At 38.7% G+C, this 17,012-nt stretch overlaps 1 protein-coding gene across 1 annotated transcript; it reads right to left on the bottom strand.

The window, feature by feature from the left end:
* Nucleotides 1-3,885: 3,885 nt before the first annotated feature.
* Nucleotides 3,886-5,121, bottom strand: LOC121322034 (cholesterol 25-hydroxylase-like protein). Its single transcript, XM_041261474.1, has one exon. The coding sequence runs from the start codon at nucleotides 5,118-5,120 to the stop codon at nucleotides 4,293-4,295; it is 828 nt and encodes a 275-aa protein (XP_041117408.1). The 5' UTR covers nucleotide 5,121; the 3' UTR covers nucleotides 3,886-4,292.
* Between the last annotated feature and the right edge of the window lie 11,891 nt (nucleotides 5,122-17,012).

Below are 17,012 nucleotides of genomic sequence, written 5' to 3'. Positions count from 1 at the left end.
CTTCACTCAGAGAGATTTAGCACTGCACTGGATTAAAACGAGTGAAATATGCTTTCATACATTTTCAAAAACAATAAAAAACGAAAATATTTAATAAGTATGAAAGAAATCTCACTAATAGCTTATTGTAGCACAGTCAAAGATCGATTTTATGTTGTTTAAATTATTTAGAACAGACACTGCTTACTATTAAAATGTATTTGACCAAAAGCATGTGCGTACATATATATATTGTAAAAGATATGCAACTCTCATGGTTCATTGCCCCTTTAAGAACGTAGACCCAGGACACAGAAATGAAATTTTATAGTGCTTGCACGCACTTTTTAATAAACACACAAAAACAAATAAACAAAACAAAAACAAACACCTGGCTCCTTCGAAGCACTGACTACACATTCATTGCAGGTCCCTGACTAGCTCGCAGGATGGCTACGCTGTTACCCGCAACATTAACAAATGAACCACACAGGTTTGACACCAAACTTACAATAATTCCAACTGCTCGGGAACAGAGCATCACCTTCTGCTCCCTTCTACTCAGCAGCCCTGAGTATACTGGCTGCTGACTATTTATACCCTGCACCTGGTCCTAATTTGTAAAGATCACCAGGTTGCTGGTGATAAGTGAACAATAAAATAAATTAAACAATTAAACACAAATGTGCATTCACACATGTGTCTGGGCAGGGAAACTTAACCCCTTCCCTGCCACGTTATAATATATATATATATATATATATATATATATATATATATATATATACATACATACAGTACTGTGCAAAAATGCTATAAAGTAAGAATGCTTTCAAAAATAGACATGTTAATAGATTATATTTATCAATTAACTAAATGCAAAGTGAGTGAACAGAAGAAAAATCTAAATCAAATCCATATTTGGTGTGACCACCCTTTGCCTTCAAAACAGCATCAATTCTTCTAGGTACACTTGCACAAAGTCAGGGATTTTGTAGGCATATAGTCAGGTGTATGATTAAACAATTATACCAAACAGGTGGTAATGATCAGCAATTCAATATGTAGGTTGAAACACAATCATTAACTGAAACAGAAACAGCTGTGTAGGAGGAATAAAACTGGGTGAGGAACAGCCAAACTCAACTAACAAGGTGAGGTTGCTGAAGACAGTTTACTGTCAAAAGTCATACACCATGGCAAGACTGAGCACAGCAACAAGACACAAGATAGTTATACTGCATCAGCAAGGTCTCTCCCAGGCAGAAATTTCAAAGAAAGACAGGGGTTTCCAAATGTGCTGTCCAAGTTCTTTTGAAGAAGCACAAAGAAACGAGCAACGTTGACGACCGTAGACGCTGTGGTCGTCCAAGGAAACTTACTGCAGCAGATGAAAGACACATCATGCTTACTTCCCTTCACAACTGGAAGATGTCCAGCAATGCCATCAGATTAGAATTGGCAGAAAATAGTGCGACTCTGGTACACCCATATACTGTCCGGAGAAGTCTGGTCATAAGTGGCCTTCATGGAAGACTTGCGGCCAAAAAGTCATACCTCCGATGTGGAAACAAGGTCAAGCGACTCAACTATGCACGAAAACACAGGAACTGGGGTGCAGAAAAATGGCAGCAGGTGCTCTGGAATGATGAGTCAAAATTTGAAATATTTGGCAGTAACAGAAGGCAGTTTGTTCGCCGAAGGGCTGGAGTAAAGGCAACAGTGAAGCATGGTGGAGGTTCCTTGCAAGTTTGAGGCTGCATTTCTGCAAATGGAGTTGGAGATTTAGTCAGAATTAATGGTCCCCTCAATGCTGAGAAGTACAGGCAGATACTTGTCTATCATGCAATACCATCAGGGAGGCATCTGACTGACCCCAAATTTATTCTGCAGCATGACAACGACCCCAAACATACAGCGAAAGTCATTAAGAACTATCTTCAGCGTAAAGAAGAAGGAGTCCTGGAAGTGATGGTATGGCCCCCACAGAGCCCTGATCTCAACATCATCGAGTCTGTCTGGGATTACATGAAGAGAGAGAAGCAACTGAGGCTGCCTAAATCCACAGCAGAACTGTGGTTAGTTCTCCAAGATGTTTGGGCCAACCTACCTGCTGAGTTCCTTCAAAAACTGTGTGCAAGTGTACCTAGAAGAATTGATGTTGTTTTGAAGACAAAGGGTGATCACACCAAATATTGATTTGATGTAGATTTTTCTTCTGTTCACTCACTTTGCATTTAGTTAATTGACAAATATAATCTATTAACATGCCTATTTTTTCACACCTGCCTAAAACTTTTGCACAGTACTGTGTGTGTGTGTGTGTGTGTGTGTGTGTGTGTGTGTGTATATATATATATATATATATATATATATATATATATATATATATATATATATATATATATATATATATATATATATATATATATATATATAGATATATCTGGTCACCACTACTGTTCAGATTTGTCCCCACTTCTCCAGCCTCAGAGGCAGGGATTAACATTTTTCACAATTGATTTGGCTTCAATATATCTGGCTTTAAAAAAAAAAAAAAAAACTTTAAATACTTGGTGTGGGTCTCTTTCTTCTGTGCTATTTAATGTCCCAAGTTGTGTTTTCACCACTAGATTATGTGACAGATGTGGTTGTTTGATTTTCCAGGGTATCTTCTGCAAAACAGTAAAGTAACGTTAAAGTTTGATTTCAAAAGTCCTAAAGTTTGGGAAATTGCAAGATAAGGTAGCCACGCAACCTTAACTCTGCCCCCTTATGTGTTGTTATCAACAATTACAAATTCGCCCCGTAGACAGGAAATGATACTAGGAAATCATAGTCCTTGTGATTGTTAACATGTTCAGTAACTGCATTAGCATTGCCACAATGTTTACTGTCAATGTGTGCTTTAACGAATAACAGAATTCTCTGTACTAAGTTCATGTTGAGGTATGTAGTGATGAGAACTAGATTTTTGGAAAAGAGTACTTGTAAAAGAATGGGACATGTAATATGTCAAACCCTACATGTATGTTAACACTTTCCATTATAGTTAGTACTGTATTGCATACTGTTGATACCATGTATGCTGTGGTACACAAAGCAGTGTTTTATGTCTATTGTAAGCATAGCAGCCACACATTACAACCCACCTCTTGTTTATGTACTTCATTGAGTACTGTTAAATGTCCACAATGGTGAACTGCAGAAATCTGCAATTGTACCTAAACATTTTAATGTCATAATTGTCTTCCAGCATAACAGTGTTAGCAAGCATTCAGCTGTAAAGTTTGAAAGAAGAATAGCCAATCACAGTGCAAACATACACATACTGCAGAAAATGCAGTGACTCCTTTTGTTGGTTTACCAGTTTCTTTACATTATCTAAGCTGCAGGCATCCAAGCTTCCTCAAACATTGGAGGAAAAGAAAAAAACAAAAAACATCACTTATGGTCTTTATATCACTGTGTTAACTAAAAAGCCATCTGTTCTACACTGTATATGTACATATATGGACAAAAGTTTTGCATTACCTAGAATTGAGATCTCTTTTTTTTTTTTTTTTTTTTTAAACTATATGCACATATAAGCGATTTAAAAAAAAAAAAAAAGCTTTTTTGGGGTGTAAAAACTTGTGAAATTTCTGTTTCAGTAATCACATCCTGGGAACTTTTTTTTTTTATTATTATTTTTTTAAAGAAAAGTTACAGATGCTATATGTGTATTGCAAATCAATTTATATTATACAAAGATAATTATTAAACCAGAACAAAAACAACAGACAGAAATAAAATGTAAATCTATATTTTACTTCATATGAAAAAAACAAACAGCATTTGTACATTTATAATTTATTCATAACAATAATAAATTACATAATATCCCAGAAATAAAATATGCTTTCATTAAATATAAAAGGAATGTTTTAAACATTTGAAAAATCAATACTTTTCACGTGCAGACACACACACACGCGTTTACATTCTTGTATTTGTGGGGACTGCTCATTGACTCAAAATATTTTTATTTACTATTCCAGTCAGAAAAAACTCCACACAGGGTGAAATCCGACAACAAACTAAATATTTCGCCACTTTTTTTTAAAGGCATTTTTAGTTCTTAAAAACGTCCCCACAACGTCGTTTTTCCAGGAGTTAATATCTTCGTGCGGCCACTTTCTCAAATGTTGTCCGCACACTGATAGTAATACCTGTCCCCACACACAGACACCCGCATATATAACTTATATAATGTTAATGGCCAGCAAGAACTTTTTAGTATTCGTTCTTATATGTTATACATTTTGAATCATTTAGTTCTCTTTAATTGGGGTTTTCAACAAAGTGCCAAAGAGCCTGTCCCAGTGGGTAAAATAAGGTGCGTAATTGAATTTGAACTTCATATGATGACCGTCGTGGTGTGGCGCTCCACCATAGAGTCCAAACGGTACGAGTCTATGGGTAGACCACGGAAAATCATAACCAGAATGATCTTCTACAGACAGCCAAATATTCACAACAAAGAACAGCATTTCTGTTAGAGGATGGCAGTTCAACAGTAAGGGGTTGCTGGCAGCGAAGAATCCTAAGGAAAGCGTCTCCCAGACACCGGAGTGCTCAGTGGCAAGTGCAAACGTGGCTGAATACTTGTGATGAACCTTGTGGAAGTTTTTGTACAGCCAAGGAATTCTGTGGTGCATCAAATGCCAGACGTAATTCTGGAAATCAAACAGCAACAGACATGCTAAAATATCAAATAGTGCTTTCACGAGCCCCGGGGCTTGCGCCGGGTAGCTCACAGGTCTCCAGTACCAGTGAGCGACGGTCAAAGGAAAAATAAATACAATGTGGTTGTAGACAGTCTGTATTATGCAGACCCGTATCATTGCCCAAGTAGGGTAGTTCTGCTGCTGTATCTTGTACTTTCTTAAAAAAGTCAGTTTAGGTGAGAGGACATCCAACAGCACAAACGGTAAGCAAAATCCCATATAGACTGTGAACGAGAAAAGCACGGGGAAGACTGGCGATTTAAACAAGTTATCATTGGCTCTCATTAGGTCCCACGTGTTCTGCAGTATCAGAGTGTCCTGCGTTCTGATAGCAGTGCAGTTGTGTAATCGTGAATGGTTATTCCACCGCATACTCGATGTTAGTCTTGAATGGTGTTGTGTGCTCCAGCAGCATTCTTTAAATCAAACTCAGAACCCGCCCTTCCATGACGTTCGGAAATATCGTCAGATACAGCCAACGAAAGATAGGAATTTAGAAACAATAACCTAAATTAACTGAAAAAGACTTCTAGTCGAAATGATTGTCACTGAGTTTATATATGTTTCTTGTATTATTTTTAAATTCTGCACGACTGAGAGTTAAATAGTTATGGATACAAGAGATATAGAAACTGTTTTTAAAACACATTTTATATTAATTCATGTTATGGCTTCATAGTGGCTGTTTAGGGTTGTGATGGGTTCTTTCGAATTTTTATTAACAACTTTAATCATATATATATATATATATATATATATATATATATATATATATATATATATATATATATAGGTTGTGACTATATTTATATATATATATAGTATTATATAGATATATATATATAGATTGCAGAAATGTCGAACACACTGTGAAACCAGATGTTTTAAGGATTACTGTAAACATAAATCTTATGGAACTGATTCTAAGGACATACTAGTGTTTATTTTAATTGTTTTAGATTATACTTTAGACGCACAATAAAACAAGTGTTACCAAAATAAGCAGTGCAATGTAAATAATATAAATAAGAACATGTGTTTATAATCTGTTGCATAAGCATCTTCCGTTCAGTGGGTGTGTTCTTCCAGTGGTTGTGTGAGATATAATCTAATATTCTTTTTGCTTGAGCTCGACAAATAGTTTATATCATTTTTAATCTTCCAGCAATTAGTGATAAATGTCCCTAGGAGCTTGATGCTGGCTTTTCAAATTAGGTGAAAGTTGTACAGTACTGTATAATTATTCTTATTACAGTATTTGTTCAAGTATGCATGACCCAATAGTGCCACCTGCTGTCATATTTGCAAATGCATGTATAGTTTCCTGCTCCATTTAAACATGAGATCAAGGCTATAACCAGCTATGAGGCACTCCAAATCATACTAATAACACTATGTAACACAATTTCTGTTCCTGGGTAGTAAGTGTTATTTCCTAATTGCTTATGCCTCAAAAGTATAGAAAATGGCTATGTGGCAGAGCACAGCTCTGCCCTTTAGAAATTGGCAGGGGTGGGGTTAAATTCCCCTACCTGCCTGGGTTCATTGTGTTCAGGTGGCTGGGGTTGATTAGATGATTAGTTTAATTAACGATCAATCAGCGCCCAGCCACCTGACATAAAAGGAGGCCTCTGCTTCTCATTAGAGAAAAGAGGGAGCTGAGGAAGCAGGGTGGTGGTGGTGGTGGTGGTGGTGGTTGTGGTTGTTTTGTGATTTTTGAATTTTGATAAATCCAGTGAAGGCATTGCCCAGCCTGGAAACCTTATTTTTGTTAGTTTTGTTATCTTTTTATTTGTGTTTAAAGATCTTTATTTTGCCCTTGTGCACTTTATTTTTGTGTTTATTTATAATAAAATTGTTACTTTTTTGAACTGCAGTCTGTCTTTGGGCCTCTTTCCACTCGCCAGCCTGCCACAGGCTATTATTCCCCACAAACTTTGCTTTTGTGACCAGGACAGTGATATTTTGAAATATCACTATTTCCAATGAGAAAACGGGAGCTTTTGTGTCTTTTCGTTCACATAACGTCAGGAAAAAAACAACATATGAATCCAAATTAACATGTATTTATACTAAAGTAATACAAAAATGACTACAAAAGATTTAGAAGTGAGTAGTTTTTGAGATTTACAATTATACTGTAAATTTACAAACAACAACAATGTGTTCTTCCCCATCTGTTTCTACCATGTAAGTAAGGAATCTCAGTACGCCTGGTGTTTAATACACTCGGTACACTTGGTGCTAGGCTAGGGTTCCCAGTGCACTTGGTGCCCGGTACCCTTGGTGCTCACAGCTCTAGCGAGCTAGTCTCGGCAGTGCGCACGGTGCGTGGTCATTCGGTACACACAGAGCCAATTACACACAGCACTAGAGTGCTTGCTGCGCTTGGGACACATACTGCTCAACAGCGTGAGGCATCTCGACAGGTGGCTGCTTGCTCCCTCCTGGCGCCAAGTAGGTGGAGCCATTGGGAAGCCCCTCGGGCAAGGACCATCACAAGAACAGTCCCAGTACTTGTGGCCCTGCTGAGTGACCTGAGGCAAAACCAAGCCCCTCCACTGCCCACCAGGAACGCAAGCTGCGGTCGTCCGCGCAATAGCGTTCCAGGAGGCAATTCCAGGGCCGTTTCCCTAGACAGCCGCCTCAGAGAGCTCCACCCAGGCTCAGAAGAAGCCCCGAGGGCCTGCGGCATTAGACCCCCTTCACCGTGCAACAGCTGCAATATTGGCGCACTCGCACCTCGGATACCTGGGGGCTTGTTACCGTACACAACGGTTACACATTGCAGTTCTGTTCTGAAGGAAGCCCATCTATTATTCTTTATATAGATTTTAATTAAACCTGTTTTCGAAAGGTGATGACATTTGTGTCACAATCATCAGCTTGCCCTCATTGATAGGTAGGTGTAATATCTGTTTCTAAAAATAATTTTGAAATGTTTTTATTTGTTCAGACTTTCTTTTTATTATATATGTGTTATTATTAAATTAATATACCATAAGAATGTGACCCACTTTTATAATGACGTTCAGAAAAAACTACTTTGATTAACTATTATGTATTTAAAATGTTAGATCTAATGGAATTAGTTGTCTATAATTGTGATGTGTAGGCTATTCTATATCTTCTGAATATTCTTGATTTATATAGTGAGGAAAATTGACCACAATGGTAACACCAAAGTATATAATATGTGTTTTGTTTAGATAAAGGATCCCCAAAAAATAAGCGAAATTATAAACTACAAAATCAATAAGGTATACCCTCTGCTAAATTTGAAATCACGTGTACAGACATTTTTATTTAGTTCAGAAAATCAGAAGCAGATACATTTTCCAATACAGCACTGCACTCTTCCTCATCATTACATTTTATCACAGCACCAAGAACAATGAACGACTATTTATTTATTTGTTTATTTATTTAGTAATTGTATAAACTCACATGGAGTAGTGGCTCCTTATATCGCTATTTAGTATATTATTAGTCACCCTTCCCTGCCACTGAAGATTGTTTAAACTCCAGACGTTCAGGTGTGCCTGCCCAGGAAGCTAGATTTACTGATTGGACAGCATGAGAATGTGTCTATTTGCTGTCTCATGTGGTCAATCAATTATCCATATGGGCAGGCACACCTGAAAGTCTTTGAATTTAAAGCAGTCTTCAGTGGCAGAGAAGAAAGATAGACAGATAGACAAATACAGAGATACACTTTACAGGACTTTAATGTGCATATGCAGAGTAATCTGTATGATTTTTTTAAACTTCTTATTTTACATAGGAGGAGACCTGTATTATGTCAGCTTCACATTGTCATAATGTTTACATTTTAATTTTAATATTTGCATTTTTGGGTGCTAAAGTAACTTTCAGAAGTTTTGTATCAATATTAAAAATGCACAGAAATAAATTGAAACTTGCAGGTTTCTAAGCTTGCTAAAAGTTCTATGATTTGGTGAAAAAATCAGCAGGTAATCTCTGAGCAGGTAACTATTATTGTTGTTTTTACCTGACACCACAGTAGTCAGTAATGCTCATTAGTTTGTTTGTCCTAGATCTTAAATTCCCAATATGGTTTCCTTCAGGTTTTACAATGCCCAGAATGCCAGAGTAAGAAGATAACACGCAAAGCACCTTCTCAATACTGCCCAATACTGGTATGTGCTTAGTTCATTTAAAAACAGATTGTGTGGTTCATCTCTCTCTCTCTCTCTCTCTCTCTCTCTCTCTTTCTCATTCCTATATATATATATTCTCCAGAAAGAAAGGTCTGCCAGGATCGAGGTGGTCATGTTCCATTGATCCCCACCTGAAACAGGTGGTCAACTCTTCCTGTGGAATCTTTGTTTGCAAGGTAATATTCTTTAATTTTACATTTATATTTTACGTAATAAATCTGTCAATTTTAAAACAATATTTAATTATTACATATGGATTGCATTGTAAAGTTTTTCAATTATGGAAATTATGGAAACTATCCTTGTTATGGGATCCCCTGAATTATGATGGGGGCAGCTCTGAAAGAAGCATTTGACAATATCTTAACCTGCATACTGTACAAAACCTTAATTCACCCATGCTGGGGTATGATACATTCTCATTTTTTACATCTATGATATACTGATATTTCAAAGGTTGTCATTTTATTCAGGCTGCACGGTATTCACAATATATTCAATTATGAAAAGACACAAACACAATAATACATAAATCTCTATGTGTTGCAATTTGCAGAGTTCATCTTAAATTAGGAGGTAGTTGTTTTCGAGAACAACAGCGATGCTATCTGTATGTTTCGAAGGGAGAGAGCCGAGAGATTAATAGCCGAGTCAGGTATTTGTGTGGCTGCTAAATAGTGTTAGATACTTGTTGAGATGATTCGCAAACTGGTTAATTTGTAGTTCAGCAAGAAATACAAGAAAACTGCAAAAATCAATTACTTTTTTCCCCCAGCCCTTTGTGGTTCATTTTTGCAGTTGCATTATTATAGAGACTTATCCAATTATGATCTTTCAGTTTTGTATTTTTAATATATAATTTATTTTCTCAATAAAAACTTTTTTCCCCTTAACAGTTTGGAGTATGGTATGTAGATAAGTAAAAAAAAATCCTCATTTAAGCATGAAACTCCGAGGCACTGACACAACAAAATTTGAAAAAAGTTCAAGGGGGTGTAGACTGTATTCAACAGTTTAATGACAAATCCAGTAGTATTATGTTTGGTATAATGTTCCTTATGTTACATTTTTTCATTTTAGGTTTTTGATTGTTATGGATGAGACCACAGAGTAATAAATATATGGTACAATTCAGCTAATATGCCATTTCACATAGGATTTCCATGGAGAAGAGGACCTGGATTTAGATTATATTTCTGAACCTGTACTACAACATATACTGACATTTATTTGCTACTTAAGACAAAATCCTGAGGACACCCTAAAATACAAGTGCTCAAATGATAAACCATAATGAGGACTTTGAAACTATACATGGATTTTTCGATCACATGGGGAGGTTTTCAGATGCTGAGGTCTACCTTGATGAAAGGCTCACAGTACGCAGCAATTCTTCCAGAAGTCTCTGGTGAGAAGGGGTCGCCCTGCCTTACATCCAGCTGCCAATTTGCAGCAGAGTCCAAGCAGTGTTTCCAGACAGCTCTTGTGGAAGAGACACCCTTGTTTTGTATGTACAGGAGCACCATGAAGGCACTGCTGTGACCCCTGAAAGCATTGAAGCCATGACACAGCTCAGACACGTTCTGAATCAAGACCCAGCCAATCTCTAAACCATGGTCATTCTGGCCATAAAAATGCAGGGCAGTAATGACCAAGAAACAAAGGATTTGTCTGAAACGGCGTTAGTGCATTCTCACAACAATTCTGAGGTAATAAGGCATGGAGCAAAGGTATTTAAACTGCATTCTGTGGACAAGTCCATCAATATAATATTACAAGCAGAGGAGCTAGCTCCTTATTCTGAATTGCAGTGACATCAGTCTCTTGATAATCATAAATCAAAAATGAACAGGGGAAGGAAAGGGCAACCAAACAAAATGTCATTTTTTTCTCAGTGCATCGTCTATTTCCAGAAGACGATTGAGATGAAGCCCTTCTTTGTTTATGCCAAACTAAATCAAGCCTATGCGTGCAGTGAGAATAACGAGCACAGAAAAGCAGAGCCCTTTCACAAAGACCTGCTTGGAAGCATGCCAACCCTCAGTTCTAAATGGAAGCAAGCTGTCTACCTCGACTATGGGTTATTCTTTCTGTATAAAAGGCGGTTGCTATTGGAAGTGCTAGAACAGCTGGAACAAAATGCTCAGAAATACCCTGTTCAGAAAGCTTTGTAAAGAAAAATAGAAATAATTGCAAAATGGCTATCTGGGAAAAAAAAAAAAAAATCTTCCAATCAAAGCAGAGGCTTTTGCTTGGCTTTATTCATAGTGAAGAGGGAGAACATTTAAAAGCCATTGCATGTATGAACAGCTCTCCAGTGTGACCCTGACAATGCTGAATACATCAAGGCACTGTGTGAACTAACACAGCAGCTCACACAAAGCCAAATACCCAATAGCCCATCTTAATTCATTTAACAGGTTCATGAAACCTTTTTTTAAACCTTTTTTTTTTTTAATTGTATTTTGAAGGGTTGCTGCTGCCACCTCATGGCCGATCATTACAATTGCACTTTTGTAGAGGAAGTGTCAATGTTTCTCTGAAAGGGAAAGTTACATATTTTCTTTATGTATATTGCATGCATTCTCAAATGTGGCATTTCATTTTTAAATGATAATGTTTGAACGTCAAAATGTACAACCTTTTTTTTTTTTAATTAGGTAATCTGCAAAGTATATGCATACATTTACAAGTTTAGAAAATGGCTTGGACGTTTCCAGCATCCCAGTTGTCCGATAACATTGCAGTGCCATATGGTTAAAAGAGTACAGTCAATGGTTCTTATTTCATTTCATTACAACCAGGAAGATCAGTTTCAAAAGAATGCTAGGGCAGCACAGATGCAACCCACTTTATCGATGCTTGACACTACAACCAAAAGGGAAGTATTTCGGTCAGGACAATCTTGCGATAACTGCCTTTATTAGAATACAAAATCTTAAATGTATCCAAAAACATTGACCCAAAAACAATGTTTCCAAAAACATTGACATTGAAACATTGACGTGTTCATCCCGGTGAACAAAAATATTAGGCAGAGGAGCATCGTGCCACCCCCACACCGGATGAATCTGGTAGTGAAGTGGTAATAGTTGGGGAGGAGGTGGCAATTTAAAAGCACCACACGACTCAGCTTGCGAAATAGGTTCATATACCATATGGGTTAATAGAAACTTGCTGGTAATAGGCTTGTAGAATAACTCATGATAGGCACTTGTACTATAGATTTCCTACCTGAAAACCTTGCAAGCTTTATATTCATATAAAAGCAAACCAATGCGATTAACAATATGACTAGTCACATAGTGTAAAGTCTCATGCACCTAATTCGTACACGAAGCTGCTGTGCAGACAGATTCACAGCGGAGGTCTGGTTCCAAACTAAACCAACATGACAATGATCACACAACAAACTATATAGAATATCGTATAGGGTGCGGTGCGTAACCACCCCACAAGAGGTCGCTCAAATCTTGATTGGGGTGAAAACCAGTTTGTATGTTACACAGCTTCCTATACCTGTACTTTGTAAAGAATAATCCAACAGAATAGCTAATGTTGTCTCTCACTTCCATATCAGGTTCAACTACTATTGTATACTCATACCAAATTATTCAGAACATATTATTAAACACACATAGATATTCATGTTGAGTGAAGCTTTGAGACTTTCCAATATTTTGATAATGGGTTGCAATGCTGAATCATATTAATTGTTATATTGTTCAGACCTGGTGAGAATTTCTTTTTTTTCAGTGTGTAACAGGGAGAGATCTGTGCTGACTCTGCTGGCGTGTTCACGGGCTGCAGGAAGAGGGCGGCAGTCGTCCAACAACCGCCTGTGAGTCATGGCAGTGACATGGGGAGGTGGGAAAGTGGGTGAAGTAACTTAAAAAAATAGATGGTGAGTAAGTAGATTCAAGAAAATGCACAGAGTCCTTTTCTTCAATCAGTTGCCAGGTTTATTGAAATATGCAGGGAGTCTGGTCCCAGGTACAGGACATACAGAACTCAAAATTACAATGTTTGCGTGACATTAAATACCCTTCTGTATAGATGGTCCACCTCCCCTTTCTCTGACATTAACCAATGGTCAAGGTAATTTAATTTATTGTGTGAGTGTTAATGTGTGTGTGTCTGTGTGTGTGGTCTAGTGTGACAACCTCTGAACTCAGTGCATTCTTCACACTCCTGGAGACAAAAGGTCCATACATCTGCCTTTTGTTATCTCCTTGCGACCCCCATTGATGCCAGTGGGATTATCTCTTTTGATCTCTCTGAAGTCTAGAGCCTGTTCCCTTCTAGTCCACAGCATTGTTATCTCATTAGCTTGCAGTCATTGTTGGGCAGTTTGTAGACGCGTCGTCACTATCAGTGGTTAGCAGTACAAGCAATTTGAACCAAACAGTCTGCTATCTGCAATATTAGTCTCTTTTCAGAAAAGAACACCAGTATAGCTCTGCTAGTCCACATGCGTAGCAAACCCCTAATCAATTCTCAATCCATGTTTTCCAACAGTGGGTGTGTGGACTTTCCCCCTCTCTGAATGGCTGAGAGGCGCGTCTTGGGAGATTGTTAGCCCTATAAATTAACGCTCTGTTGTTTCCTCAGATCTGCCCTTTTAAACGCGTAGAGTGCGCGGAAACGCTGGTCCACGACCGAACCGAACCGAACCGAACGGCGGTTCAGAGCGAGACAGTGAGGGAGGGGAACCCTTGGGCAGATCCCTGAATAAGGATAGCCGAGCAGGCTAGGTAGCCGGCAGCGTAGGACGGTGATCCGGGTCGCACGGGCAGCGGCGACCGGGATATTGCTGCAGAGTGCAGCACCTTTTCTTTGTAGTTTTGTTACTGTTTTATTTTTCCTGTTTCTTTGTGCCTTCGATTTTTGTAGTATTGTTTTGAAGCACCTGCGAGTGCGCCTGAACTGTTTACCCTTGCTTGGTATTCCCGTGGTTCTGTTTACCATAGTTGGTAAGCAGACCACGGACCAACAGCGCCCTCTGCGAGCTAAAGAAACCCAACGCGCCCCTGAAATAAAACTGGGCACCTGTGTGGTGTTTTCAATTACACCTGTCTGTCTCCTGGTCAGTGAATTACCCACACTCCTTCCACACAGTGTTTCAGTGTTTTGTTGGTGGCGAACGACAGGTTGTTTTCCCAGAACATGTCAGACAATTAGCAGACTACAGACCAATGAGACGCCAGAAAGGGGAATCAGAAATTGCACCGTAGTACAGTGCTCCGTTTCAGTTACGATTCTGTGAAAGTCGCAGGTCGTTTCTGCTGTTGTGGGCTGTTCTTCAAACTCAACAGTCAGTATGATTAGGACATATAAATCTTTAAGATTGCGACGATCGTTCTCTCCAACACAATGAGGTAAACTTTTTTTTTAAATTAATAATATCGATCTCTTATATATACTTAAGATTGCTATAACAGAACAAAGCAGCAATAAACCCTATTTGATATTTAAATTGGGGGATGGCAAGTAAACTTGAACTTTTATTTTAAAAATGTGTTGTATAAATATCTAATTGTTATACATAATGAACTAAAATGTGATATTCAGTAACATCTGTTTTGTCGGATGACATATTTTTATATAAAACATAGTAAAACAGAATTGTGTTTATATATATAGATATAGATATAGATATAGATAGCTAGATAGATAGATAATAATTATGTACACAGCTAAATATAGGCCAACATGCATCACTGGTACATTAAAAGAAATTGAACAGTTATTGCAAATAAAAGTTTTAAATCAGCCATTTAAAAAGTGGTTTCCATAAGAGTAAATGAATTCATAATTTCCAATTTTAGAATGGATTTCTGTACTGCATGGTAGAAGTCATTGAAGTTGTTTCGACCCAGTTAGTTTCTTGCCTGTACACAACTAAGCTGCAAGAATCCCAGTTTACTTTCTGTAACAAACCTAAGTGAATTAGCTAAGTGAACATTAGTTTTGATATTCGATTATTAGCAAGAGCCAGTGTGTTTTTTTGTCTTTTCTTTTTTATATTATTGTTTAGATTTTGCTTAGATTAGTACCAATTTTTGATGCCAGTGTACCATTAGAACTGGATTTTGATGACCACAAGTCTCATTCTTCCAATTCCCATTAAAAATCCCAAATATTGAGCCTCTGTTTTGGCAGACACAGAGGATGCCCTTAGAAACTAAAGGACGGCTGTAGTCCTAGCCAGATGCTCTTGCCTATAAATCACCACATCATCAATATACGCTGCTGCATATTCATGATGTGGGCGTAAAACCTGGTAAAGCCTCTCTGAAAGGTAGTGGGCGCACTATGTAGCCCAAACGGCATGGTTTTGAAATGAAACAGACCTTCTGGTGTTGAAAATGTGGTTTTCTGTCTAGAGCTGTGGGTTAAGGGGATGTGTCAGTATCCCTTTGTCAGGTCCAGAGTCGAGATAAACTTTGCCTTTCCAGTTTGTCTAAAAGTTTGTCGACCTGAGGCATAGGGTTCTCATCGAGCTTGGCAGTAGCGTTTACCTTCCGGAAGTCTACACAGATGCGATTGGTGCCGTCTTTCTTGGCCACTATGACAATTGGACTGCACCACTCGCTCCTGGAAGGTTCACTCACCAAAAGGTCGAGCATGTCCCATACTCTTTGCGAATGCCACTTGATTGACTTTCTGGGATCCGGTAAGGTCTCTCTCGTACTGTGATCCCTGGTGCAGAGATAATATCATATTCAACAAAGTTAGTTTGCCGGGCAAGTCAGAAAAAACATTGCTGAACTCTTCAATAAGCTTACGCAGCTCCCTCTGCTGATCTGGAACCAATTTTTCCCCCAGCGAAATGATTTTAGTGCTAGGGGTCTCTGGACAGGGGCCTAAGTCATCCTCTATATTGCCTGGGGCTATAAATAAGGGCTCCCTTGCCTGCCTGGGCTTTAATATATTTACATGATAAATTTCACATTCATTACGGCGATCGGGCTGTCTAATTTCATAATTCACCTTTCCCTGTAGCCCGAATCAATTCATATGGCCCCTGCCATTTAGCACACAATTTCGATTCTGATGAGGGAAGTAGCAGCATTACCTTGTCTCCTGGTCGAAATGTTAGAATTAGTGCATTTTTGTTGTATTACTGCTGTTGTCGGTGCTGAGCTGATTTGAGGTTGTCCTGGGCCAAACAACCGACCAAATCCGGGCGATCTCTTAGAGGAGCACATGCTTCACTACATTTTCGGATGAGCCTTTGTGCTCCTCCCACCCCTTCTCAACAGATTGAGGATGCTGTGAGGCTGTCGGCAGTACAAGAGCTCGAAGGGGGAGAACCCTGTCGAACTCTGCAGTACCTTTCTCACTGCGAAAAGTAAAAAAGTAGATCAGAAAGTAGCAAAGGGCCCACTATGTCCATTGCAATGCATTCAAATGGAGTGGAGATAATCGGCAGTGGAACCAAAGGGGCAGGGCGCACTTGACCCGGCGCTACCTGCTGGCAGTCTGGGCATGTGGCTACATATTTCGACAGCTCCGAGATGCCCCGCAAAAAGGATATCATGTGCCAGCCACATGACCTTTTCCACCAATGCTGTTTACCACTCCTGTCTCCATCTCTTCGCAGCCTCCTTTCTGCTGTCCAGCGCCTGCAGAAGCGTTGAAAGTGCTGTGTGATCCATAATCCCGTCTTCTGACACAATGTGTGGCAAAGCGGTTGATAGGGTGCAGGTGCAGGTGATTAAATAACAGACAGACAATTGTAATCCAGGTGAAAAGGTTTGTTTTATTTATTTTTAAGTCCAGTGCCTGACGGCAAAACCAACAGTAAATAATATGGTGGTAAGTAATACAGCGGTGTGTATTACTTAATTTATAATCCCTGTGTTGCCCCGTAAATAATAATCCTGTTATTGTTATACACCCACACAAAACACAAAACACACACACAAGTCGATTAGTGCGTGAATTAGTGCTAGTGGTGCAAATACAGTTTTATTTGCGACAAAGGCTCAGTGTTGTCCGGTTTCATTCTGGCCCCTGGCGACAGGTCCGGAACGCGTTAACTGTCTAGTAACGTACAAGACAAGACAAGACAATTACA

Source organism: Polyodon spathula, chromosome 10, assembly GCF_017654505.1.
Source record: "Polyodon spathula isolate WHYD16114869_AA chromosome 10, ASM1765450v1, whole genome shotgun sequence".
NCBI lineage: Eukaryota > Metazoa > Chordata > Actinopteri > Acipenseriformes > Polyodontidae > Polyodon > Polyodon spathula.
This window is presented reverse-complemented; position numbering and strand designations above follow the sequence as displayed.

Excerpts from the sequence above, each read along its gene's own strand:
- LOC121322034 (XM_041261474.1), bottom strand. The coding sequence starts at position 5,120 with ATGCGGTGGAATAACCATTCACGATTACACAACTGCACTGCTATCAGA.